The 27,740-nt window shown below is 36.5% G+C and overlaps 1 protein-coding gene across 1 annotated transcript; it reads left to right on the top strand.

The window, feature by feature from the left end:
* Positions 1–390: 390 nt before the first annotated feature.
* On the top strand, positions 391–27,581 carry LOC131048239 (uncharacterized). The gene is made up of 3 exons (XM_057982129.2): positions 391–3,146; positions 3,678–4,780; positions 27,029–27,581. Exons 1-3 carry the CDS (start codon positions 1,332–1,334, stop codon positions 27,180–27,182), a joined length of 3,072 nt encoding a protein of 1,023 aa, XP_057838112.2. The 5' UTR covers positions 391–1,331; the 3' UTR covers positions 27,183–27,581.
* The last annotated feature ends 159 nt before the right edge of the window (positions 27,582–27,740 follow it).

Raw genomic sequence — 27,740 nt, forward strand, 5'->3', positions numbered from 1 at the left:
AAAAATGAAAATACTTTTTAAACTAAATACTATTACAATATTTTTAAAATAGCGATTGCTCATTGACAAATACTTAAATAATACTAATTGACCACAAGCATTTCTATAATAACATGCCAAACTAAAAATAAATGCCCAGATCTAAATAATCGCAATTATTTTTGTCAATAAAAATTTAAAAACACAAAAATGAACTAACTTTTTTTATTTTATTATTATTATCAAATTAGGTAGTTTTTACGTGGAGCTCAAGGGAAATTTAAAGTTGACAATATTAAAATAGAAATAAAAAAAACTGAAAAAACTTGTAGCCTAGTCATTATCCCATACAAACCCTAACAAGTTCCACGTCACAAATAAACACACAGATCACTTCCGACAAATTTATATTTGACCTCCTTAACGACCGCCATTAAACCTTGGAATCCGGGACATTCTCTTCATTTCTATTACATTGTTCGGCTTTGCACACGTTAAAATCATTTTACATTTTAAAATAAAAAGTAAACCTCTGAATTATGGTTGTCAGCAGCATTATCAGATGATCATTGTTAAGAAAATGACGCAGACTTTAATGTTATTGTATTCTGCCTTCTTCGTTTCATGCTTTTCTGACCATTGCAACGTATTTTATTCGCGTTCCAGTGTTTTTCCTGTAACATATGTGGGCAGACAAGCAGCATAAATTATGTGCTAAAGACATTTCGATCGATTCAGTGGTAAGTTACCAGATGCTATCACAACTTTGTTTACTTTGAATAATTTTTTTTCCTTTTCTCCATTGAACTGCGTGTCTGCATTCTACGACACGAGATATTAGGGCATATCTTTTAGTGTTGTGGATTGGCAGCTAGTTTAAAAGGGAGCAACAGGTTCAATGTTCGATTCTCTTTGTGCGTTGGAATTTGGTAAACTATATAGTAGCATCTAAGCGGTGCATTCGAGAGGTGTTGAGGTAAATGTACAGAAATATTAGCAAGCAATAAATCCTGTAAACGCAGGTTTCTGGTTGGAGTCTGGTCTCAGGCATTGAGAGTGAACTCCGGAGTTGTAAAATAAAGTTACAGATTTGATTCCACGCTGATGGTCAGGAAGAAGGAACACAGGGACTATATTAAAACCCTAGAATAAAAACTCACAACTACGCAGTAAGCCCTAGTTTGAATTTTCCGGCGTATGAATTTGGTATACCTGGAGCATTGAAGGGCTAAATAAAGAACAAAATTTAGGCGGTGGTATTGGGTTGTGCAGGGTTTTGGAGCATTCGATTTTGGTCCTTATACTGCAAATCTGGAGCATCGTAGGGAAACAGTGCAGGGGGGTGAAAAATAATGTGTATTATGTGCGTGGCATCACGGTGGTCACGGCGGATTGTTACCATGTTGCCGTGTGTCGTGATTCCTCTTCTACTTTTATGGGCACTTTCACAGGCGCTTCCTCCGCGTCTTAGGTTTGAGCTCACCTCCCCTCGGTTGGCATGTGTTTTTGTGCTTCTGGTTATCCTTGGATGGTATGAAGTCATAATGCCGCGGCTTTTGTTGTGGAGAGCGAGGAGGAGTGCTCTTTTGAGGGACAGGAGAAGAATTCAGGCCCAAGAAGCTGCCAAATGGCGTAAGGAGGCGACAAGGAGGTGCAGGAACTGTTTGACAGCTTACAGGGATCAGGCACCTGCAGGAGGCAGGTTTATGTGTACATACTGCGGTCATGTCTCACGGAGGCCTGTTTTAGATATACCTGGCATTGCCTCTGGGCTTGTTAGTTCAGGGATTCCATCAAGTGCAGTTCTCTTAAAAGGGGGAATAGCTCAAATTGGCATTCCCGTTCAAAGTCTCTATGGGGGAAAGAATCTCAAGTCATGGAATGGGAAAGGATGGCCTGTAGGGACTGGATGGTCTGGAGGCAAGTCAAAGATGGGCGATAGCCCTTGGGCAAAAGAATGGCCTGGCGGTGACTCATGGTTAAGGGGATCTTGGCCAGGAGGGCCCAATTATTTGGGAGGCAACAATAACATGTTTGGAGATGTGTTTGGGGGAGGGGAAAAATGTTCTGCTTGTGAGTCATATCCGAGAGTTGTTATTTTCTTCTTGAGAATTGTAGGATTTTTTATCTTCTGCATAAGATGGTTTTGGAAAAAGATTTTCAGAAGAGGTTCTCTAGGGGGTGAGCAATCATTAAGTTCTGGATCAAAGGGATGCTTGAGGAAGGGTGAAGAAGGATACAATGGTCAAGGAACTAAAGGAGAAAAAGCCCGGAGAAAGGCAGAAGAGAGAAGACAGGCTAGGTTAGAGAAAGAAATGCGAGAAGAAGAAGAGAGAAAACAGCGAGAAGAGGTGGCTAGATTGGTGGAGGAACAGAGAAGGATAAGAGATGAGAAATCGAAGGCTGAAAGAGAGAGTGAACAGGAACTTACTGCACAGAGGGAGAAGGAAATTAGAAGGGAGAGGGAAGCAGATAGGAAACGTCAAGATAAGGTACATGAAAAGAATAAGAGGGTGCCTAAGGATAAACCACAAGCTGATGGAGAGGAAGTGAGGAAGAAAGAACAAGAAAATGGAAAGAAGGAAGAAATAGCACGGAAGGGAGAAAGCAGAATTAGGGAGGGGGCAAAAACTGCACCTTTCCTTGCTACAATTAAAAAGGGTGGTAAAAACTTTAGAGTGTTTAGTACAGACACTGGAATAAAAAGTAATGAGCAGGGTATGAAGGGAGGAATTAATAGTGTTTTCAAGGCTGGTAGCTCTCGATATTTAGTTCCTGTGAAAGGGACATTTCAATCTCCTCCCAAAACTTCTGCTTGGCAATCAAACAATACTATGTCATTGCCTAGTAAGAGTTTTCTAATGAATTTGAAACTTGGGACACAGCCAACAAAACCAGTTAATTCTGGTGATGTTGCTTTATTTTCAGACAGCAGCAATTCTGTTGGTTGCACCACATGTACAGGGAACATGGATTCTGCTTGGAATAAAACAGACTGGACAAAATCTCGGGGGAAAGGAGGCAACATTATAACTGAAAGTGTTTCTAGACAAGAACTTGGTAATGCTAATGGTAAGGGAGATAAAGATTCTAGCACCGTTGAAGCTCAGAACCCTTCAGGGAATTGTGTCAGCCACAGTCCAGGAATTAAACAGTTGCATCCTCGTGTAAGTTGCAAGATATCTGGCAATTTATTTACCATATTCTGCATTGTTATTGTAGCAAGAATATATTATTGACATGCCTAAATAAACGATATTGAATAATCAAATGAAGCTTGGACCTGGATTTGAAGAACTCTAGGCTCATCTTATCTTTTTAGTGTTCTGTAATTCAACGTAGGTTAAAAATTTTAATACCAGGAAACAATAAAATCAAGTACCGGCAAGAGAAGCTTTCTTCTTAGAGATGGAAGGCAAACTAAACCTCCAAAAATGCCATAAAAATTTATAATTTTATCCATTGAAAAACAAGAACTGCAAAAAGAGATGAGCATTTGTGTATCAGTAAATAATAAGCAATCTACCTTTTCTTCATATTAGTATTTTGAATGAATCAAATTACACTTACTAATGCCCGTTGTTCTTTGAGTTTCTTCTTTCTTCAGGTGATTTGCATATGCAGTTATCTGCATATAGAAAAAAGAGGGCACCTGCAGATAGAAAATGGAGATGCTAACTGAATGTTAATTTTTGTAGGTGGGCTTTCAACTGCAGCCATCATCTCCAATGGCAGAGAACACAAACTCATTGGATTCTCATCTTACATGTCCTTCAGCATCATGCTTAGTAGTTACTCCCCCATACGTGAGAAGTTCATTGGAACATGATACACAGTTTGAGGTTGGCAAAAAGTCTATAAATGAAGCTCCAGTTTCGTTGTCTTCGAGCCATTTTGCCAATGTCTTACTTACTTCAGCAGCCACTACATCAATGCCAGACAGTTCAGTTCCAGAGTATATTTCCCAACCAATGAATTTAGACAACTCTGTTCCATCTCATGTTAATATATCACCAGATAAGTCAGTACCAGCTGAAGGTAATCCTATTGAAGAGTTTTTAAGTCCACGGAATCCTGTCTCTTTGAAAATGCCGGTCTCTGAATCACTTAACAGCTCTTCTTTGAACCTTAAAACCAAAGTTATATCTGACGCACAGACAATCAGGGTCTCGTCTCCCATGGGTGCACCTGTACGTACTCCTATCCAGAGACCTGCACCAATTGAGTTGCCTATCTCCAAATTGTTGCCTTCGGATATTGTTGATGAAGTGCACATCACTGGAGATCAGTTTCCTCCAATTACAGAACCTTGGGGCTTACGATCATTGTCTCTAGATTGTCCACACGATGCATTTAAACAATTCAAATGGCAGATGTGGGAGACACCACAGCTTGGACAGAATAGCCTTCCTAATTTAGTAGGACTTTCTCGCCTACCTGTTGGCAATGGTGTGTTTAAACAGGGAAATGATTTTTTACCCCCATGTTCTGAGGGAACTTTGATGTCACCATTTGAACCTGAATCTCATCTCCCTTCATCCCTTTTCTCTCCACAACAGAAGTCTAGTAACCGAATCCAAAGCAGCAGCAACCCCATAGGTGGGGCATCAATTTCAACTAGTAATAGTTTGTGGCTGAATCAGCCAGCATTTGAATCTGCAGAAGAAATTTGGAATATTCCCAATCATCATCAGGTGACCCCCAGTTTTTCCAATGGAGGTATGAAAGGAGAAGTGGAAGATTCTGTTATCACTACGGATTGCCGCCCATACGAGCAGAATAAAAGCAACTTTTGGCCCAAGTAAGTGTTCAAATCCACTTCAATGACTGCTTTCTGTGTATTGGTCAGTCAGTAGAGGTTGTACTGTCCGAGGAGCTGTGTTAAAATCGTTTAAGTACTTTTTTGGCAATGGTACATAAGATTAATACAGAAAATATTTTTATTTTACATTCAATTTGCATTAGACACGACTTTATTGTTGTATGGTTATTTGCCTCTGTAATTGTAATTTCAATATAATTAGTTGTGTTTATGTTTTGAGAAGATTTCTTAGTTCATTGCAGTGATTTGGTTATATGTACAAAAATTAACAGTTCAGAACCTTCAGTTGATACTTTCTAGTTGACCTTCTATGTTTTGTTTAGATTTTTTTTTTCTTGTTTTTTGCAAATTTGACAAGTTTCCTTATGCTAACAATTTAATATTGCAGTTTTTCTATTTTTGAACATCTTTATTTGCAATTCAATTGACTTATATGTTGTCAAAAGGTCAGCAATTCCTTGTTCTGATTCAGATCCCAAAAATTTTTAGGCGCAAGATTGAAATGTTATTGTGATACAGAAATATAATAATGAACAATAATGCAAAGTCAGTTGGCAAATAGAACCGTAAATGTATATATAGCAGAATATTGTAACCGAGTGCATGAGAATATGGAGTAGATAATATAAATCAAACCATACAATTAGTACTGTAAATGTAACTATGTGCACAAGTAGAATACTGTAAATGTATGGAGAATGTATCCTCTAAAAACCGAGTATTTAGTATGTACATTGTACAGTTGTGCTTCTCAAGGGATCTGTGTAGATTCTATGTGTGAGATTGGATGCAACTATGATTTGGGCTTGCCAAGCTGCATGCTGATACTTTTTCAGGAGAGGTGGGTGATGGTTGGCGCTTGTAACATTGCATGTTGGGCTGGCATACGACATTTGTTGATACTACACACTCTGTGACGAGTCCATTATTTTTAACAATTCCACTTGTGACCAAGGGTTCATCCTGATGGATCTATCAACAAGAACACGTGGCTCATGCCAATAGGGTTGCATTTAAGGCACTTTGTCTGGCATGTTAGGTTGTGTAGCTGGGATCCCTATAGAACTTAAAGTTGCCTTTCTTCCCTAGAAGATGTAACTTTGAGGTGTAAAGGAAACAAAACTGTTGTTTCCTCACCTTGAAGAGCTATAAAGTTTCAAACAACTTCTGATTTTAAGATGACAAGTTGGTAATGTGGTTAAGAGGTGAATGAATAGTCCTCAACCATGGAAAAAAGCTTCTGGAAAACCTGTGATGGAATATTTTTGCATCTGTGGTAGAATAATTATTGTATTATTTAAAGTGTGAATAAGTAACCTAAAAACTAACTTTAGTAACCACTAGTTTACAATGATTAGTTTCCCACAGGCAGCTAATAATAAATTATAATTAAAATACTGACGTTCCCTCTTAGACAGGCCTACATGAAATCTTGTGCATATGTGTGAATTAGTAACTTAAAAAACTAACTCTATTAACCACTAGTTTACAATGATCAGTTTCCCACAGGCAGCTAATAATAATTTAAAATACTAGTGTTCCCTCTTAGACAGGCCCACATAATATCTTGTGTATGTAAGGAGGTCTAATCTGGAACCTAAATACATCTTCATCTTGATCACATTTTTTCTCTTCTTGCAATGGACTTTAGAAGCTTAAAAGTACTAACCATCATCCATTCAAGCTGGGTCAGAGAGCACATGCACTATATGGAAGCAATGCAAATTTTTCCTCTATTAATTTTGCAGAAATGAACACACAAATAGTTGCTTGGAGGAATCACACCTAATATTTAATCAGTAACCTGAAGTTCATTTCGTCAACAACTTGATAATTTTTACCAATATATAACACTTATCAAACCCAAGTTACAGCATGCTCTAAACCTAGCTTTACATACATAGTTTTTGGCTATGTCCCTTCCAATATGCACTCAAACTTCTTTGCAAGCTTCCCTCATATTGCTAATTTTTCTCCTTCGAATTTCCAACATCCAAACAAATTTTCCCAGATATACAAAATTCCCTAACCATTTCTGGGGAAGATACAATGATTCATGAATCATTATCCAGCATGATTATTTCCTCATCTTATGATGTAAATGAAGTTTGACAGGTCTTGAATCTTGACACATGTAATGATTTTCTGTTGATGTTGTTTGAAGTTGAGTCCAATATATGTACCAAAAATGATCTTCAAATTTGGGTCTTATCATAGAAAGATTGAGATGGCAGGAAAAAAGGTTGCTGATCCTTCTCCCTTTCAAATATTAATATGGGAGAAAAGTTGGTTGACTCTCTTCTTTTCCTTGTACTACCTTTACATGTGGAGGGGTGGTTAAATCTTCACGTTTTTTTTTTCATTTTGCCAATCCATCCTGCCCTCTATTTTTCTTTCTGTGCAGGGACCTTGACAAAGATAGTGCAGTTGTACTTTCTACCTCTTGATTTTTTAATTAATGTTTTTTTAAATGAATGAAGAAGGTGTGGCTACATCTTGGTCCCTTATCTTCTTAAATGAAACTTTTCAAGCAAATTTTTTTTCCACAGAAAGAAAAAAAGAAAGAAAGAAATCATATTAATGCTCAAAGATGACTGAAATTAGGTCAATTGGACTAGAGATTACAGCAGTTATTTTAGAAAATTCTAGGAAGAGAAAACCCTAGAACAAAAAAGACAAAATAAAGCACTGTGCCACTAACAAACAGCAGAGAACCAAGCCACTTGAAAAGGATGACTGTCCCTTGTCAGTCAAACTACACCTTTGGAGACAAACACTTTAGTTGTAAACCTGAAATCTTCACTTTCGGAAACATGCAAGAAAAGAGCATTAATCCTTTCTCTGCCAAACTGTCAGTCTTTGACTGATGAGAGAAGGTTGAATGCTCTTTCTTCCACGTGGCAGAATCTAATTTTCTGTTTTAAAATTTTCATCTTCATCTTTTCAGGTTGGAATTGAATGCAATGTTGCCTGACCATTCTGCCTTTTGGGCAAACATGGAGATACCCTACATGTTGCCAATGGTGGGATGGTCCCCAATATGTTGGATTTAGTAAATGGCTATTTATGCCTCACAAATGCCCATGTTGGTATGTCGTGCTGATGATTGATTTTATTGATGTGGTTGTGCATTTTGCATGGATTATCATACCTTGTAATAATTAAAATTATATTGACTATTTGGAAATCCATAAATTGCTTGTGTAAATTATCAATCTATTCAAACCTTGTCCAAAATTGCAAGGTCTTAGAGAGGGCTAAGAAGCATGCCATACAAAAATGAAACTCCTCAATGTTACACAATTGTAAGTGGTGTGGAGTCAAACATACATCAATGTTTCAAGCATTGATAAAAACTGAAAAGAGATATGACGAACTTGTTGGGGCTAGCTGATATTGCAATCCACTAGAACAAATCTAGGAATAATTTTTATTTTTGTAGTCAGTAACAACATGGTAGACTAACCTCCACACAAAATCTTACTGTACGCAAATGCTCAATAGTTGGGAGGCAGCTCGAATAATTCCTTTGCTATCTGGCATGACATGATTGAATAGCCTATTCACAAAGTATGTTATCATTTCTAGCTAAGTCACAACGTTCAAATTCAGCAACCATAAAATTCAGATGAAGTTGGCAAGGGTAAAAATTTGGAAAAAAATTCAACATTAAATTTGCCTTATAAATATATATATTTTAAATATAAGTAATATATCCAATAAACAATCAAAATAGTTTAACATTGCTAAATAGATCATTTTAAAAAGATGATACATTTATAAAATATAAACCATAAGAAACATGTGAAATCACGATTGGGAATTTTTTTTTTGTCAAAAATGGGGCTAGGTGATATTGCAATCCACTAGAACAAATCTAGGAATAATTTTTATTTTTGTAGTCATTAATAACATGGTAGACTAACCTCTAAACAAAATATTTTTGTAGGCAAATGCTGAATAATTGAGAGGCAGCTCAAATAATTCCTTTGCGATGTGGCATGACATGATTGAATTGCATATTCGCAAAGCATATCATCATTTCTAGCCAAGTCACAATGTTCAAATTCAGCAACCACAAAATTCAGATGAAGTTCGGCAAGGGTGAAAATTCAACGTTAACATCAAATGAGCTTGGAATGTCAATCAGATTTCAGTGCAAACTAGGCCCTTGCATGGCAGCCCAACCACATGCATGGATTACAAAGGAACTCTTCCTCAATTGGCTACACCATTTTTCACTCTCTAGTCCAAGGGGTGTTTCGATCACCAACATGCACTTGTTGATTTTTGATGGTCATGCCAGTCACATCGCACTCACAACCATCCATGAGGCAAGATGCTAGCCATTGATCTACTAACATTGTCGGCTCACACATCTCATAGACTTTAGCACTTAGATGTTAGTGTCTTTTCATCTTTAAAAACATACTTAAAATATGAATGAGCGTCGTGGCTGGCAAGATTCCCCAATGTGGAAATCAAGATGACAAAACTTACTGAACTAGGCAACAAATCATTGTCAAAAGCATTGACGGTTTCAAACATAAAAGTGAGATTCAAGAGGACTAGGATATGGCTCCTCAATCCCGATGCACTCATTGAGGACATGCAACCCAACAACATTAAAAATTAATGATGGTGATGAAGCTTTTGTGGTGCAAAACATACTTATCCTATCAGGTGTTGTTGTTTCAATAGAAGAGGTTGTAGAAAACATTGCTCACAACTCTCAAACCGATTCAAATGCATAAACAAACACCAATGAATTACCTCAACAAATGATTGAAAGCCAAGTTTACAATAGTGGGGACAATCTTAGTCTTCCCTCTAAGCCAATACCACCGTCTTGGGTAGTAGAAGGGGCCATGAATCCAGGTAATGACATTGAGGGCCAAGAGTAATAGGGGACTTTTAGTTTCCCATCATCACTACCAACCCTACCATCAGAGCAGGTGCATTACCATGTTGATTGTGCATTTGATGCAAAATGTACACAAGAAACAAAAGTAGATGGTAATGATGTGGAGGCCAACACAGGCTCCCAAGATAATGACACACAACCTTTTCAATCAGATCCATTAATCCATAAACATTCTTTTCGGAAACCCTAAAAGCATTTTTGGAAAGCATTCTTTTAATAAAAACTGTCCACTTTTTTCCATACGAATATGATGCCAAATTTCAATGAATTTCATATTAAACTTTAAAGTTTAAAGTTTGGTATAATTCAAATTCCATGGTTGAAGCTTGCTGAACTATGTGACTTAGTCTATACTCTATATATATTTGTTGACCATGTTTTTAATCTGACCAATTTCAAACTTTTCAATGCATTTCAAACACCATACGACATCAAATGAACTTGGAATGTCAATCAGATTTCAGTCAGCCAGAAGCTGGAATACAGCTACTACATGGTTTAACTCCGGTTCACGAAAATAATTAAATTTGACAATTCATGAAAGCTAAAAGGAAATCCTTTTGCAAAGTTGTTTCTTTTGATACTTCAAGCTATGTGATCAATTCTCGGTTCAAAATTCCTTGCCATTTTGGATATTTTTAAGTTTTGATTTTTCATAGGGCAAGTTGTAAAAAATGCCAAAATTTGTTTTTTTTTTTTTTTTTTCTTTTCTTTCGGTAGGTAATAGGCCGAAGCCACAGTATTATTATTATTATGTTTGATTAGATTGACCCTAGACCTTCCCCACTTTTATGGAAGGCCAAGGGTTACAACTTAGAATTCATTTTAGATGTCCCTATTGGGAATTGAACTTGGGTCTCCACAGTGAGAACCCAATGTTTTAACCAGTTAAGCTCAACCCATTGGATGCCAAAATTTGTATTTTAGGTGTTTGGAGAAAAAACAAATTTTGGGTTGCGTTCTGAGGTGTGCACACATCATCTGGTCAAAATTTCATGGAAAAATGTACCAGTAAAAATATATAAATATGCTCTTGGTAATGCTGATCATGAGCATCGCCAAAGACTAGTGATGCTGGGCCAAATGAATCCTTGAGTTCTGTATGCCAAAAACACTTGAGAATAATTATATACTTAAAAGTCTTGTTTCTTACAGTCCAAATCTGCTTTTGATTCATTTGTTAAATGTATACTTATGTATGTGATCAATATAACTTGTAATTGAATAGTTTGGCGTCTATAAAGTCGATTTAGAAAAGAGTGCATAGAGGAATCTCTTATCTCTTTAAAAAATCTCTGTATTTTATGGTTTTATCAATTTGCCAAGTCTGGGTGTTGAGTTTGAGTCCAAATTCAAAATCAGCCTACCAAGTTTAAGCCTAGTATCTATGCAAAAATATATTGCTTCACAAATAAATGTAAAGGACAAGTGGAATTAACACAATGTGTTTACTTATTTTTTATATTTTTGTTTGTTATATATTGAAGAAAATTTTCTTTTCATTATTTATTTTCCACTTAAAAACATTAAAATGCTTTTTGCTTTTTAATATTTTATGTTTCTAAGTTTTTGGTATTTATGTGCTCGAAAACATTGCTGTTTTCCTTTTGCATTTGAAATCTGATAAAATGTATAAAAAAATTGTTGGTTCTTTTTGCACTTCCAATTCTGTAAAAAGGTAAAAAATGTTGCTGTTATTTTTTGCATTTGCAATGCCTGAAAAAGCTTAAAAATGCTTGCAACATATCAGTTTCAAGATGAGTTATGTGAGTGATGATTAGGGGTTTGAATAGGGTGAGCTAGCTAAGAGGTGTGGCAATTTGCATTAGTTTTCAGTGACACAACATTAACACTGCAAATAATTTCCAGGGAGAGTTGGCATTGAATTGCAACATTTACCCCTTTAATTGGAGGGGCAACATTATGATGGTTAATGCATCTTTTACATATACCTAGTGAATGGGTTGGTCATTGTACCAAGCTAACACTTGGAGAAGCATACAAATGATTAGATTATACAAGAGGGGCGTCATTGTACCATCTCCATCGACTAACTCCTCTAGGAATTCTAACAGGAAGTTACAACTCCTGCAATTTTCACTTCTGACATGAGTGGAGTGGAAGAAGTGAAAAGCCACATGTTCAACATCAACAAACTTGATTACAGATATGTTATATAAGCACACAAGTGTGGAGTCAAATGAGGCTCTTGGCAAATTCTTTGTTTCCAATGGTATTCATTTTCATCTTGATTTATCTCTTTATTACATGAAGAGTAAGGCCAAGGTAGGCAAATGTGGTACATCTTATATACCCTTTGGAAAGACCAAATTAATTATTAAAATCTTGAAAAAAATTAATTCCAAAGTTGACTTATTATTGGGGAAGATGAATACTACATAGATGTCACATGGCTAAATCATAATCATGGATGGATATTAGATGCTTCTCATTTATCAATATTATTGTAACATGTAAAGAAGGGGATTAGTTCACTAAGGCATCTGACAGTTTAGGAAAACTTTAGAGTGCAAAGTTCCAATTTAAAATAGTGAGAGATCCCATTGAGGAGGTTGGTTCCTCCAATGTAATGTAGGTGGTTATTGATGCAATGCATTTGTGTAGGACAATAGGCACATCTATTGGACCTCTTGTTGTTTGCATACCATGAACATTGCCCTCAAGGACATTGGCAACATCAAGTGTGTCAAAAAGGCTGTGGCAGATACAAGGGAGGTGCAAATATTCATTTGCGACCAACACATCTCACTGGTAGACCAAATTCTTCAAATTGGTAGACATCATATTTGCATCCTACTTATTTTTATAATAGATGATACTTGAGTTGTAGGTCCCCTTGTAATTGTGATCATGACATAGAATCAAACTACATGGAGTCATCCAAGAAAGAGTAGGGAAAGAGGGTGAAAGAGGTTGTGGTTAGTGATGGATTTTGATAAGTATGTGAGTAGATCACATTTTTTGTATTCTGTATTTTTTGCATCATTGGTTCATTAGATTTGGGAATTTTGCATCTTAGTTTTGGGGGAGTGCATTGATAACATGCTTGGTCAGATGATGGCTGCTATTTGTGAGAGAGAAAAGACCCTATAGTTCTACAACCAACATATTCGGTCCATAATTCAGTATAGTTGGGAGAAGTTGAGCACCTGTCTACACATGGCTGTATATGCATTGAATCCAAAATGGTCTGTAAATTGGCCTGATAGAGTTGTTCTTCTTGATAAGGAGTTAAAGAACAGCCTCATGAAGGCTCTCAAGAAAATGTATAATGTGGAGAAAGCTTCCTAAATCATAACTAAGTGGATCAATTTTATTGAAATCAATGGCTATAAGAGTTAAGCAAAGATTGATAAGCACACTTTGGCATGTGCCAAGCTAGCTGGTGGTGACTATATGGGCCTCCAGGATTGCTACATATGCTTGCCATTCCTCTACTCTTCCAAGTTTTTAGCTCATTTTTTGTTGAGACGAATAGGTTCACTTAGCATTATATCCATCACGTTAAGAGGAATTGCACTATCTCTAGAATGGCAGAAAAGCTTGTCGTTGTATACGGTGCCTTATATCTCATTTGATCTTAAGACAATTAAATACAAAGAGATCCCACTCAGTAGTTTAAAGAGCCCAAGAAGCTACAGCATGTTGGCAAGGACCAGGATGTGCAGCTAGGATTGGTTGGTGTTCAATTGTAGGAGCCAGTTGAGTCTGGTGGTTCTATTGATAAAGAGTGATTTCAGAGTTTTTTATTAAATGATGATGCAAATTTTAGAGCTTGTTGCTCAATCCAGCAATGCACATCTTATCTTTTCATTTTTTCATTTTTTCATTTTGATGTTTGTCTGATGTGATCTTCAGCTTGTTAGTACATTGTAACTTAAATAATTAAATTGATAGAAATAAAATTTAAAAGTCATTTGATTCTGAGATGGATTTTTGGATCAATGGAATGTTGTTGCAAATTTGGCACATTATTTATTCTTTTTAAAATTTCAGCTACCTTTAGTTTACTCGGAGTTATTCTATTTATTTGTATTTAAAATATTTAAATATAATATATAATTTTTTTTTAATAGCCCTGCTCTCCTGCCATTCCCAATATCTATATGTTTTTTGGCTGTACCTGTGAACCTGTCCACCCATCCCTGAAAATTAGAGAAACACAGATAAAACTGACCCAAAATGTAGAATTTTCTTATTTTTTCTCCTGACAGGTCAATATAGAGCAGACAAAAGAGTTCAAAGCTGAGCAAAGCTGCATTTTCATGAATTTTACTTCTGGGAAAGCATTTTCATCCACAGATTTTATTTTGAATCGAATGCTTCATTCTAGATATTGAGTGGTGGAGATGGTGAAGCTTTACTTTTATATTATCATTCTTGATACTGAGTTAAATTTGAGTTTGAATTTTTTTGTCAAACGGTTTGTACTTATTCTGCTGTACAGATTTCTGAATGCATGTTTGTAAACACTTGGTTTTTGTGAGGTTTTAATGATATGTTTTTTCACATAAACTTTCATAACCAACTTAACATTCAATGCAAAAGAATTGATGCTTAATGACTGCTTGTTAAGAAGAGATTAGAAACAAGAAAAGCACATAGATCTCTGACCTTTGAAACCAACAATGTCTGATTTGTGAAAGTCACAGGAAACCACACTGAACATTGTATTTGGTCAATACATAAACAGCAGACTTTATATAGCCTGCACCTGGGGTAAGTCTGTGTAGATCTAGTTCTCCAAAACTCACACCATACGCCCAGCTTTCACTGTTTTCCATGCCAAATATGGCTGCAATTCACTTGCTTAGCCACTGGGTGTCCTTCCATGCCATAAATAAGGGCTCACGCCAGCAATAAAGGTCTCCACTAGTTCCCACGACCCCTGCTGCAGTCAAGCAACCTCTCTAACATCATGTTCAGGGAGTGCGGCATCCATAATGGCAGCTCTACAAGCCTTTGACCAAAATTTTTCCAATCATGCCCAGCCACAAGGAAGTTGACCAGCCATACAACTCACGCCCAGCCAAGGAAATGTCTCAGACCTGCAGTTAAACTTATGCACCCAACGAAAACCAACATTCTTGCCAGCAAAAGTTGCAGATTCAATGGCGGCCAGGAATAGCTGATAGTGTTGCCCAGAAAACTCAATCACCCAGCACAAGGAAGTTCATGCCCAGCAAGGTGAGATGTCAATCCCATGTCAAACACTCAATTTTAGAACTCTAAAAAAATGCCTTACATAGCTTCACCTGAAAACCTCTGACAATCCCTACACCATTTTTATAATTTGTATTGCTAGCAAGACTTCACAAATTAAATCCCTAATCATTCAGTCTAAGCATGAAACTTGATTATTCTACTTGCAAATCTTTTTCTGTGCAAACTGAAACCCTGAATGGATTTCACAGTAACAGCTAGGGAGGGTCTTTCACCACTAAACCCAATCTTTGTCATAGGTTTCTGTCCTAGGTTGTGCGTGAACAAACTTGTTCAATCACCATAATTGTGGTATTCCAAAAAAAAATCAAATAAACATGATGAATAAAATGAGATGCCTCAATCCCATTTTTTAATCTCCTTGGAACTTTCTGTAATTTAATATTTTAAATCACCTTTAAAAAATAAAAATCCTTGTCGCTCCTCAAAAGTGACTTTATTTAATTATTTAACATTTACAGCACTTAGTCACTTTTACATCCACCTTCAGTCGTCTTTTAATTTATAATTTTTTGACAACTTATAATTAGTTATTTAAATATTAATTATTTCTCGCACAACCAGTAAATGCAAAAATAGTTCGGAAGTGAATTTTGAAGGCACTGATATACTTAGGAGCTCACCAAAGATTTGAGTTACTAAAAATAGACACTTTCCAAAGATAGAATTTTCCTCCAAGATGTTTGGGGAATGCACCTGACATGTCAAAATTGCTCTCAAAAAGCATCAATGGACTCACCAAAATCCCCATAACTCAATGCCAATATTCAAACTCCTAATCGATAAGGATGTTGCTCTCCCAAAAAGTTGGAGTTCCTTGTGAATTCTGGAAAGGCCAAAATAGGGACATAATAATCCTCCCTCCCTAAAAATTGCTTGTCCCCAAACATTACCAACTTATCCCCAAATACACTTCATTGATTTAGAATGAAGTCCACTGTGATCCTTGGATCCCAAGTCAATTTCAGGTTTATCCCACCATGTTGTTGCTGCACCACTTCGATTAATACTAAAATACCGTCGTGCCAAGTATGTCGTCTCCTTGAAAGTTGGAGTTCCTTGGCAATTCTGGAAAGACCAAAAGACGGTCATTATAATCCTCCCTCCTATAGATTTCTTGTCCTCAAGCAATACCAACTCAACCTTAAATACACCTGATTGATTTGGAATGAATCCCAATGTAATCCTAGGATCCTAGTCAATCTTTGGAATATCCCACCATGTTGTCGCTGCATCACTTTGATTAATATTAGAATACCATTATGCCAAGGCTTCACTCTCCTCTCATGTAACCCAATAAAGAATTCATCCTCAAAAACCAAATTGGGATACTTGTAAGGACTAGATTTTGTAATATAGAAGATCTCATGCGAAAGTCTCTTAGTATAGTCATCATTTGCAATCCCATTGTTTAACATGATCCTGGGCAATAGGAAAACTAAGTTGTTAAACAAGAAAGCATGGTTCTCAACTCATTATGCTGTCCTAGAAACGATGCAGATTATTCCCTCTCAAGTGGCTGATACAAATGATCATAGTTGAACTACTTGCCAAAAGAAAAACCTCGCCAAGGCCCCCAAAAAAAACTCGATGAAAACTCGACAACTAAAAAAATTGTTTAAATTTAATAGAAATGCATTTTTTTTGCAAAATTCAATGAGGAGATGCATCCATTGAGTCAATAAATGAGTACTCAAAAGAAACAAGCTGAGTCTAGATATATTTGATTGATTTAAATGTAAATTGGGTACAAAATGGCATCCTCTTGTGGAATGTTGATGGCTGATAGATTGAAACAAAATGAAATAGCAAATTGTTCTTGTAAAACTAAAAGTAAAAACTACATCAAAACATTTTACATCTTCGTCTTCCCAGCTCTAGTGAAAACCAAGGGAGAGATAGAACTAGAGGGCCCAGTCCTAGGAGTCCGATCTGGCTTCTCCACCTCGCCAAAATTAGGTTGAGGGTAACACCCCTCGCAGGGGTCTGAGGGTGAGAGAGGGATAGAGAGATAGGTCTAGATCTTGGAGTAGAGAGGAGAGATTGAGATAGAGAGTGGTAGAGAAAGGGGATAGAGGAAGAGTGATAGGGAGATAGATAGGTCTAAAATTCGGGGAAGATAAAGTGAGTGAGATAGAGAGAGGGAGAGAATGCTGATAGGAGCCTACTGATTTCTGAAATTTGACTATCTGAAAATTTAAAAGATCTTTTAAAACCTAGAATTTGCATTATAACTCCTAGAGATGTGAAACCACTCTTAAACATCCTGCCAATATATACATGAAATATAACTTAAATTATATGTTCTTATACTTAAATGTTATATTTCATGTATATATTTTGACGAAGAAAATGAGACTGACTTGAAAAAAAAAAATTAGATATTTTTTTGATGTGTTTGGGTCTCTTTTTTTAATGCAACTAACTTTTTGCTGAAAACTTGCCGAGTTTTTCCCAAAAACTCTGTGAGTTTCTTCTACGAGTTAATGGCGTAAATACTTGCTGAGGAAAAAAACTCACGAGTTTTCCAAAACTCGCTGAGTACTTGGCGAGTATTTCATCTATGCAAATGATAACAGCAGTGTTAAACTTGAAAATTAAATTCATAGCTATCTTCGAAATGCTTCCACTGTCATAAATTAGTAGTACTTCATTGACACTCAATCTCCAAGTGTTAAACATGTTTGAAAAATCTCTCCCAATTTGTTGCTCTAAAATCTGCAAGTGCTCAAAGTCAATTTCCTCATTGACTGATTCTATCAAAATTAGTATCATAATACTGGGGCAGCAACTGCAATGATGAAATATTCCTGTATGCACAGGATATGTGAGCATGAATTGAAAGGACTTCTCCAATGACTGGATCACCGCTACCATTCAACTCCAACCAAAAAATAGTCCACACCTTGGCTGGAAATACTTGCCAATCCATCTGTATGTAAGTAATCAAAATCATATGTTGGTTGATTGGAAGGTGGACAGCAGCTTCAAATCTGAAATATTGTCCAATGCCCCCCCATAGAATAGTTCCACTGTAAACTACAACCTCGATTCTTCATTTTTTGTTAGACGGTCTATCTAGAGGATCACCAAACAAAATCTTGATCATTTTTTATCACATGACTATGCATGTCACTCAAACTCGATTTCTTATCTTCATGTGAACCAAGGGGCCAATCATGATTTGAATTATTCTTAATCCATTCAGTTCCTAGAAGTCCACTACCCCAATCTGGAGTCATTACATCAAAACTGAAAACTTCATGTGGATCCCATACCTTGTGATGGTCACCAACTATGACACTGAAATCAAGAAGTGTTTCATCCTCCATCACAAAGAGTGGATTATTGGAAGTGGATTTTGCATCCATGTCAAAAAGTGGATTATGGACAAACTGAAAATTATATTTTCTTGATCCAACCATCCTTCCTCTTGTTCCAACTCTGCACCTGAAAACTTTGGAAATTGCTCTAAATCAAAATTCGCATGGAGCCTATCCAGCTCATCAATCACCTGCTTGATTTATTTACCCCTTTCCTCATTTTTCATGCTTCCTAAATTTATTTGCAACAACGAGCTGATTTTTAGTTTCTAGAAGAGCCATTTGTGTACTCTCCAAAGAATCCTTAGTAGAATTAAGCTCAAAGATGAGCTTATCAATTTCTTCCTCTTTTCCCTTTAATGCATCAAGGATATCTTCAGCAAAATTGATGGTATGATCCCTATCTGAAAGTAATTTCATTGTTGCCAAAGCATCTTAGACAGCATGCAAATTTGTAAGAGTGGATCCTCCTTTAGCACCTTTCTATCTCTTCTCAACTTGGGCCTTCCAGAGATTTTCAATAATCTTGTGTGTGTTATCAAAACATGTTAAGGCTGCAACAAAATTATCTTAATGACTATCAATTGATTCTTCAAAATATGTAACTGATTAGGCCTTTGATCAAATCAGCTTCATACAAAATTTTTTTTGTTTGTCTTCAAGAACACGACTCTTAAAACCAGTTTACCTCTGTGTCATCCTCTCTGCATATTTTATGTTCTGAAATTAGGACAGCATTGTGCTCAAAAGGAAAATCATCATAAGCTTGCTCTTCATCATATTTTGGTGTCAAAACACCCAGATCCCATCAACTTATGAGCTGATGGCTTTGATTTGAAACTTATTGTGTTCCCCATGAATGGTTGTTTCCTTAAACAAATCACTTTCCAAATAAAAAATGCTGAAGCTTATCATGAACACTTTTCTCTGTAGGTTCTGTTTGGAAGTCAAACTGATACCTATTTGGTACTGGAGACTTTTCTCAACATCTGATCTATCATAACTGAAGTGATGTAAGAATTCATCACTATAGGCTGATTTCAAATTTGGAAGACGCTCAACTTCATCATGTGCTTTTTCTGAAATTTCATTAGTGATTCCAACAATTTTATAATTTGCCCGTCTCAAAAATTTCATTGGTTTGATCTGAATTTACACCCAAGGTGGCTGTTTTGTCATCTCATTCCCAACATCAATAGATGCATGCACTTCCATGAAGTCATTTTGGAGCTTTGTCATACATACCTCTTGAGATAAGGCACTTTTCCCATCAGAAATTTTTGTAATGAACTCTTCTTCCTCATGCTCATCATTTGTCAGATAAGGTTTCAATTTCTCCTCACATTGTGCAATCACCATTTCAGCTAAGACCTGTTCAACTGATAAGGGTTCTTGATCATCCTTCGACGTGTTAGTCAATAAGATAGATAAAAGTGACTCTGGCACATCATTAACAATCAAAGTCATAATGGACTACATGGCTGTTATAACATTATTTGCATGGTATTTTCTGATGGTAGCAAAGAAATGGTGAAACATTTTGAAAATTAGGTCCTCACAACCCATATCTAACATGATGTTACCAAATCTGATTTTTGCAAATGTTTGAAGTATGGAAATGGAAATGGATCCTTTTATAGTCCACAATACTGGGCGATCTGTTTTTGGGTCTATAGATGGCGTATAGTAATATGGGACTATCCTGTACTATTTGCAAGAGGCACCTAACTGCGCTAAAAATGAAGCATATATGCCTTATCCCCTGTAGGATTTGAACAGGTGTATGTTACCCTCTTAATAAAATAAGGACTTGTGACATCATCCAATTCTTGGAAACTTCCCACCAATAGCTGAAATATCTTTTTTATTATGACATCATTGTAATATTTTTAGGAGCTGTAATTCTCGTGATTTTACTTAATACTCCTACTTCCTCCAAAGTGCTGAGAACATTTTTTGATTGAGATAGGTGTTCAAGTTTAACTCCTGCATTAAAGAACCTTTTTCCCAACTCTTCTTCACTCAGTGATGCCATGATTCACAACCCTAACAGGTTGGCATGATACTCTGCTCTGATACCAGTGTAAAGACCCCTATCAAACTTTCACTAGATTTTTTCACTCTCTTTTCTAGTAAGTATTTTTGTCAAACAGTTTGTACTTATTTTGCTGTATAGCTTTCTTGATGCAGGTTTGTAAACACTTGGTTCTGAGGGGTTTTAATGCTATGTTTTTTCACTTAAACTTTCATAACCAACTTAACATTCAATGCAAAATTTGTGATGATTAGTAGCTGGAAAGTAACATTATTTTCATTCAAAGACTTCTTGTTAAGAACATATTACAAACAAGAAAGGTGTATAAATCTCTAACCTTCGAAACTAGCAATGTCTGATTTGTGAAAGTAACTGGATACCACTAATATTTGGTCAATACGTAAACAACAGACTTTAGATTGCCTGTGCCTGAGGTAAGTCTAGCCCAAAACTACCTACCAAGGATATAAGATAGTTCCCGAACTTTGCAGTTCTAGTTCTCCAAAACACACTATCCACTTGTTCAAATGCCCAGCCTTCACTGATTTCTATGCCAACTATGGTTGCAACTCACTCGCCCAGCCACAGGGTCCTTCCACGCCACAAATAAGGTCTCACACCAACAAGAAGGGTCTCCACTAGTCCACACGACCCTTGCTTCAGTTAAGCAACCTTTCTAATGTCACTTTCAGGGACTGCAGTGTCCACAATGGCAGCTCAACAAGCTTTTGACCAATCTTTTTCCAATCATGCCTAGCCACAAGTAAGTCAACCAACCATACAATTCATGCCCAGCCAAGGAAATATCCCAAAACCTGCAATAAAACTCATGTGTCCAATAAAAACCAACATTCATGCCAGCAATAGTCACAAATTCAATGGCAGCCAGGAATAACTGATAGTGTTGCCCAGAAAACTCAATTGTCCAACACAAGGAAGTTCATGTGCAGCAAGGTGAGATGTAAATTCCAAGCCAAACACTCACTTTCAGTATTCTTCAAAACTGCCTTCCATATCTTCACCTGAAAACCTTTGACAATCCTTACAATATTCTTATAATTTGTCTTGCTTGCAAGACTTCACACATTAAATCCCTAATAGTTTAGTCCTAGTGTGAAACTTAATTGATTCCACCTGCAAATCCTTTTCCATGCAAACTGAAACCTTGAATGGATTTCACAGTATCGGCTAGGGAGGATCTTTCATGGGGTAGAACTCCCCACTGAGAAGTTTGGCTAGCAAATTTATGAGTGAAGCTAGATCCATCAGCAACAACATGGATTGTTTCAAAGCATCTGCACCAACAAAAAGCAATACCCTCATAGTTCAAACGCTGCTTCCATGAGCAGTCTGCCATTTTCAACAACATATGTGCTGGAAGGTCTTTTGAAATATCCAGCACAGCTAGAATATAGGCAAAAGTAGTATTGGAGAAAGCCGAAGTCATTATATTTGTTAACTATAATTTCTTCAAGAAGTTCCCAATCACTGGAAGTAGAAATCAATCCAAAACTGAAAGAAGAGGGAGCAGGATCAGGAAGCTTGACTCATTTCGACATCGCTTCAAAGGATTTTTTTATAGGGTTGAAATCTGGAAACTAAGGCTTGAGGATAAGCGAATGCTCCCCAAAACTCTAAATCCAATCATGAAGAATAAAATCTCTATCTTCAAGGGATCCAAATGCTACAATTAAAAGGCCCTGCACAGATGGGTAAATTTCTAGACAGTTCTCCATGTGTGGTTGCCAGTTGTTGGACAACCATTTGTACATATTTGAAAAACTATGGCACAAGTAATTGAAACAGCATATTAAACTATCTTTAGAAGAATACTCCTCTTTTTCCAATGCTTCATCCCTAAAAACGAAAACAGTGGCTGTATAGAGCATTTAAGAGATTTTTATTCTACCCCAGTATTAACCTTGCATGCTCTTTTTATTCAAAAGTATTTCCTCAGATATGTAAGTAACCACGCCCATACACACGATAGAAGCAAAAGACTTGAATCTGTTTGCATGTGCCACTATGGACTGTCTTATCCACCTGTGCTGCTATAGGAGAACAATTGTGGAGATCAATGCTATCAGCCTGCCCAGAGGAGACATACCCCAAAGAAGATACCACACTAAATGATTCATTGGCACAGCAGAGCTACCAGTTGGAAACCCTATTCCACTAGGGTTCAATAGGCTGCAGTGCAAGAGAGAAGCTGCAGCGATTTTTGAGTTCTTTTTTAACGAATTTACAGCTGCCTAGACATTAAAAATACATGTTTTTTTGTTTTTGTAAGCTCCTGATTTTGTTGCCTTTCAAATATTTCCATGCAAAAAAAAGTTTTGAAAGGGAAAGTGTAATGTAAAAGGTTAATATTGATTGGCTGCTCTTTATTTGTACCTCACAAATATTCAACTCTTGAACTGTGAGTACTGTGAATTATAATTAATCTCACTTTTAGTTGAGTAGTACATGAGAGAGCTTCAAGGTGTCTCATTGTGTTGTTACATTCTATGAAATCAACTAGATTATAGAAGCAAGGTAGCACCTATATATAATCGTAATGGCAGAGGCCATTGCCTTGTTACAATTGTAATGGCTTCAACCTACTTCAAGAATCTCTCCAAACTGTACACAAATGAAATCCCAACGGACAATGGACTGTACTGAGTTAGGGTCTCTAAATCATGTACTTTCTGAACCAGTGAGAGCATACCAAACTGTAATTATTCCCAGATTACTGTTTGCGAGATGCACTACAACTGTTTTATAAATAGAAGTCCATACTTCTATGATGTGCTAGAGTTTTGGAAATTGCAGATCTAGGGCTTCAAGTGGCACCAATTATTCGTTTCCGATTCAAACAGTGTTCCACATTCATCGCTCAATATGAATCAAATTAATAATACAACTTGCAACATGTACTGAAAAGTATATTAGGGAGTATATATACCCTGGCAATGGCAGTCACCAGTTCAGCGAATACACTGCAGAGGTAGGTGCACCAAAAATGTCTGAATATTTAAATAATTGGTGTCAAGGACACCAAGATTGCTCAGCTGCAGGTGATTTCTGTTGGGTGGGAAGGCTATGCAATTGTGTATGGTTGAAGCTAGTGTGATTTGGTCCAGTTTCCTAGGGCAGCAAAATGGTTGTGATCTAGGGTTTATTTCCTTTAGACAAAACTCCTTTATGACATTCCTCAACACAATATTGCCAAAATGGAACAAGTAAACTCAACTCAGCAATACAAAAATTACATCCATCAAACCGTCTACAACTCATATCGTTAAATCTTGTTTATCAATAGGAATTTGCAATATTGATCAATCTAGAAAATACTAGGGTTAACAATCTTATGGATCATGTGCCTCAAAACAAAGTGTAGTACCAAATCTTGGTTACTGATCTTTCAGAAAATGGAATTAAGATGACACATTTTCAGAATTTGCAACTTTCTTACATATTTTCATGAATCCTCAACACTTGAAATGAATACGATTAGAGTAGCTGGAAACTCCTTTGTCCTTCCCTAGGCACGTGTATCCCCATATCCGTTCCTGTATCTGAAACAGATATGTATCCGATACACAGCCCAAATACACGTCGATTACTATACCCATGTGTGCCCAAAAAACCTTGATTTACAACCATGCTAGATGCTATGTGATTTCATTTTTTTAAAATTTGATGGAAATCTTCCTAAATTTAATTTTAAGACTTCATTCATGCTTTTTTAAAAAAAAAAATTGGTATAAACAAAATCTACACCAAATGAGAAAGGCGAATGAAATGTTTTTCTATTTCAGTGACCCATTTTTTGGGTTATCTTCCAATGCAACTCTACTATCTTTGCATATTGTAAAATCTTAAATCAACTTATCATTATTCTTTTTGGGGGGGGCATTTTTTAAAAAGTTTTGTTTAAAATTTTTTTATTGGGAGGGGGGCAGGTTTGTACCTGCGGGTACCGCAGGCCCTGCGGCCCCCAGTGTACCTGCGGGTGACACAGGTTCTGCCGCCCGCAGTGTACCTGTGGGTACCGTAGGCCCTGCGGCCCACAGTGTACCTGCAGGTGACACAGGTTCTGTGGCCCGCAGTGTACCTGTGGGTGACGCAGGTCCTGCGGCCCCCGTAGTGTACCTGCGGAGGGGCCCGCAGGCCCTTTTTATTTTTTTTAAATTAAAAACTTTTTTTAATATGTTTTTAAATTAATTTTTTTAATAAACTTTTTAATTTTAGTTTTTAATAAATAAAAAAAAAAAACCTTTTTAATAAAGTTTTTTTTCTTTAATAATCTTTTATTAAAGTTTTTTTTAATATCAAAAATTAAAAAAAAAAAAAATCACTCGCGCCTTTTTTTTCAATTTTTTCTTTATTATTTTTAAATAAAGTTTTTTTTCATGGGCATTTAATAAATTGTTTTTATTAAGATTTTTAAAATCTTTTAAAAACCAAATTTTCTTTAAATAAGCAAAAATGGGAACAAAATTTTTTCTTGTCACTTCATACCTGTTTGCAACGCTTCCAATCAGCAACCAGGATCGATTTGTTCCTTTATATCTCTTGGCCACATCCCAATCGGAGGCATATTTTTCTGTAGTATTCTACATGGCTTCTTGGTGGCATCATCTTCATGTTTCCAGATTTGCACTCTTCATGTTGTATGCTATTGCATGAGCAATGTTGTACTCGCACTATCATAAAGTGCCACACCTCTTTGTATCTTGTCTTTGATGACATATTTGATGTAATCCTCTTGTACACGTAGATTGGGAATATCTTGTGAGACTTGGTGCATGGCTCCAGTTGAGACATAGATTGTACACATTTGTGCATGGCTCCCATGAGACTTTGATTGTACCGGTATTTCTGCTATTTACGAGTATCCAGATGATGCTCAAAGCAGGTTGTCTCCATGCTTGATCTTCATTTTGTTGCAGCGAGTGATTCATCGTCATCGACATTGGTACCTGGTTTTGTCACACTTTGACATTATTGGTGCAACATTGGCTCTCTTTCTTCCTCATGGGGAGGTATTTTGGTCAACATCATTGGACCATCTTTGCAGGAGATTTTACATTGAGGGGGGGCTTCATGGTCTCTTCTTCTCTCTTATTCATCATGTATATAGTTTTCATCTCTCTTTTTGGGGGAGGGTTTTTTCCCATTGGGTTTTTCTTTCTTTCCCCGCTTTATGAGAGATTTCATTGCATTGGTTTGCATGCATTTGTATTTGTACATGGGTACCTAACATGGCCTTGTAGGCGGAACCCATCTTCCATTGCTTAGCTGCATTGTAGACTTAAGTGCATTCCCCTAAGTTGCACTTAAGGGGGGGTGTTGGTGTAATTAATTATTCATGTTGGATATTATTACACCTTACTTAAGTTTACTTAGGATAATGCATTTCATAGTAGTTTGGGTTTGAGACACTTGGGTGTTTGTGCCACATTGAGATAGTGTGTGTAGGAGAATTTCTACCTTTTGTGGTCTTGTTGTTACATTCCACCTTTGGTGGATGATCCACCTCATGTGGAATATTATAATGTTTCTCCTACCTACCCCTACTTATCCCTACCTACCCTTGTTTCTTATTGAGCCACATATCATGTTTGTGTGCTCACATATCCATATAGCCTTGCCTATATAAGCAGGCTCATTTACATTGTATGTAACAACAACCATTTTTATCTATTGATGAGAATACAGTTTATTCTTGTCCTATATTTTGTCTCTCTTATTTGTGCTTTCCATTGCCTCTAGATCTTGGCAAAATCTCACACCATGCTTGGGCGCTCTTCATATATAAATTAATTTATTTTGTTTTCCCTCTCCAACTTGGGCGCTCTTTTTATATAGTTTAATTTAACTTGTTTTCCCTCTCCAACTTGGGCGCTACTCTAAGGAAGGGTCCTGAAAAGCATTTGTAATAATTATTAATTATTTGGCTCCCCAAAAGGGAGGTGTTTCGCATGAAATAGGCCCCTTTTTACGATGGGGACATGAAATGGACAAATTGAAGTTCAAAACCAAAGAAATGAGATTGAGTCACTCAGCTAGTAACAAACACATTCTATAATTGTAGAATATTCTATATTATTAATTATTGTGTTCAAACATTAAAGTCTGGAAATCAAAGGTTTGGAAGAAAAAGCTCTATGTGAGATTTGCCTTGTACACATTCAATACGCATATTGTGAATATTGTCTCATTTTATTCATTATTAATACCTGAGGAACATTTTTGCTTTGGGGCATCTTCACAGTTTTTTACATTTTTTGACATCAACTAGATTGTAGAAGCACCCTTAAATAATTGTAATGACGAAAGCAGTTGCAATTCATAATCTTGTCCAATACAGCAGGTTTGAGAAAACAAGAAGTTTCAGTATTTTAAACTGTTTGAGCAGAATCATGGAACACAGCCCTTTCCATTGTATTGAATGGCAATCTTTGTTTCTAGTGGTATTCTTTTACAGTAAATGTTATATTGTAAACAATCCTACATAAAATTAGTCAGATTCAACAAAGTTGGCCTTAAAATAAATGTACAACTTCGTTTGTTTATCCTTCAGCCCTGCTAATATATCTACTGTTCTTGTTCCTTGTGAAATTTTGTCAAGAACATGTAATTTATCTTTGTGTGTTATTTTGGTTGTTGTATTGGGCATATCTTCATATATTGATGTATTTAATTCCTTTCAGGTCTGGGAAGGATGCCATGGACAAGAGCAAGTGGTCAGCTGAAGCAGCTTCAGAAAATTCATGTTGGTTAACTACAATAAAGGCCTCAGAGAGGCCACATATTGCAGGGATTTATCCTCCACCTCATGTACAGTCTGTTTGGTCATACAAGTAAATTGACGTTGGTACTTTCTTGATTTAAATTTTCCACTTTGTTCCTCAGATTATTCCATGGCGGTTGTCCTATGAATCTTTGAGTTAACCATGCTTGGTCACAGTGCTTCTTTTGTCATTTGCCAGCTATATAAGGCCACATTACGGGGTGTGAGTTGATTTGAGTTCATTAGAGATTCACACCAATGTGATCTGTATGAGGCTAGAAACTGTGGCCTCAGGATAGCTGTCATGAAAGGAATGAAGAGTACCATATTTTTCTTGTTCAGATTCAGATATTTAGTTTGTATTTGTTCTTGCACTTTTAAAATGTCTTGTCCCGTGCCCATAGGGAGAGTTAAGAATGTTTTGTCACCCATTTCTTGTTTTCCAATACAACAACCTTCTTCATGATTTTTCATCCCTTGCTTCTAATTTCTTAGTAAAAACATGGTCTTTATCATTCTTGATTCTGCAGCATACGGTACAGTTTTTCTGTAAGTTTTCCTCCATTTTTTCTTTTCTTTTTTTTTTTCTATCTGTGAATATTTTCTTTTACACTATCTCCATTGGATGTCTT

Source organism: Cryptomeria japonica, chromosome 1 (assembly GCF_030272615.1).
Source record: "Cryptomeria japonica chromosome 1, Sugi_1.0, whole genome shotgun sequence".
NCBI classification, from domain to species: domain Eukaryota; kingdom Viridiplantae; phylum Streptophyta; class Pinopsida; order Cupressales; family Cupressaceae; genus Cryptomeria; species Cryptomeria japonica.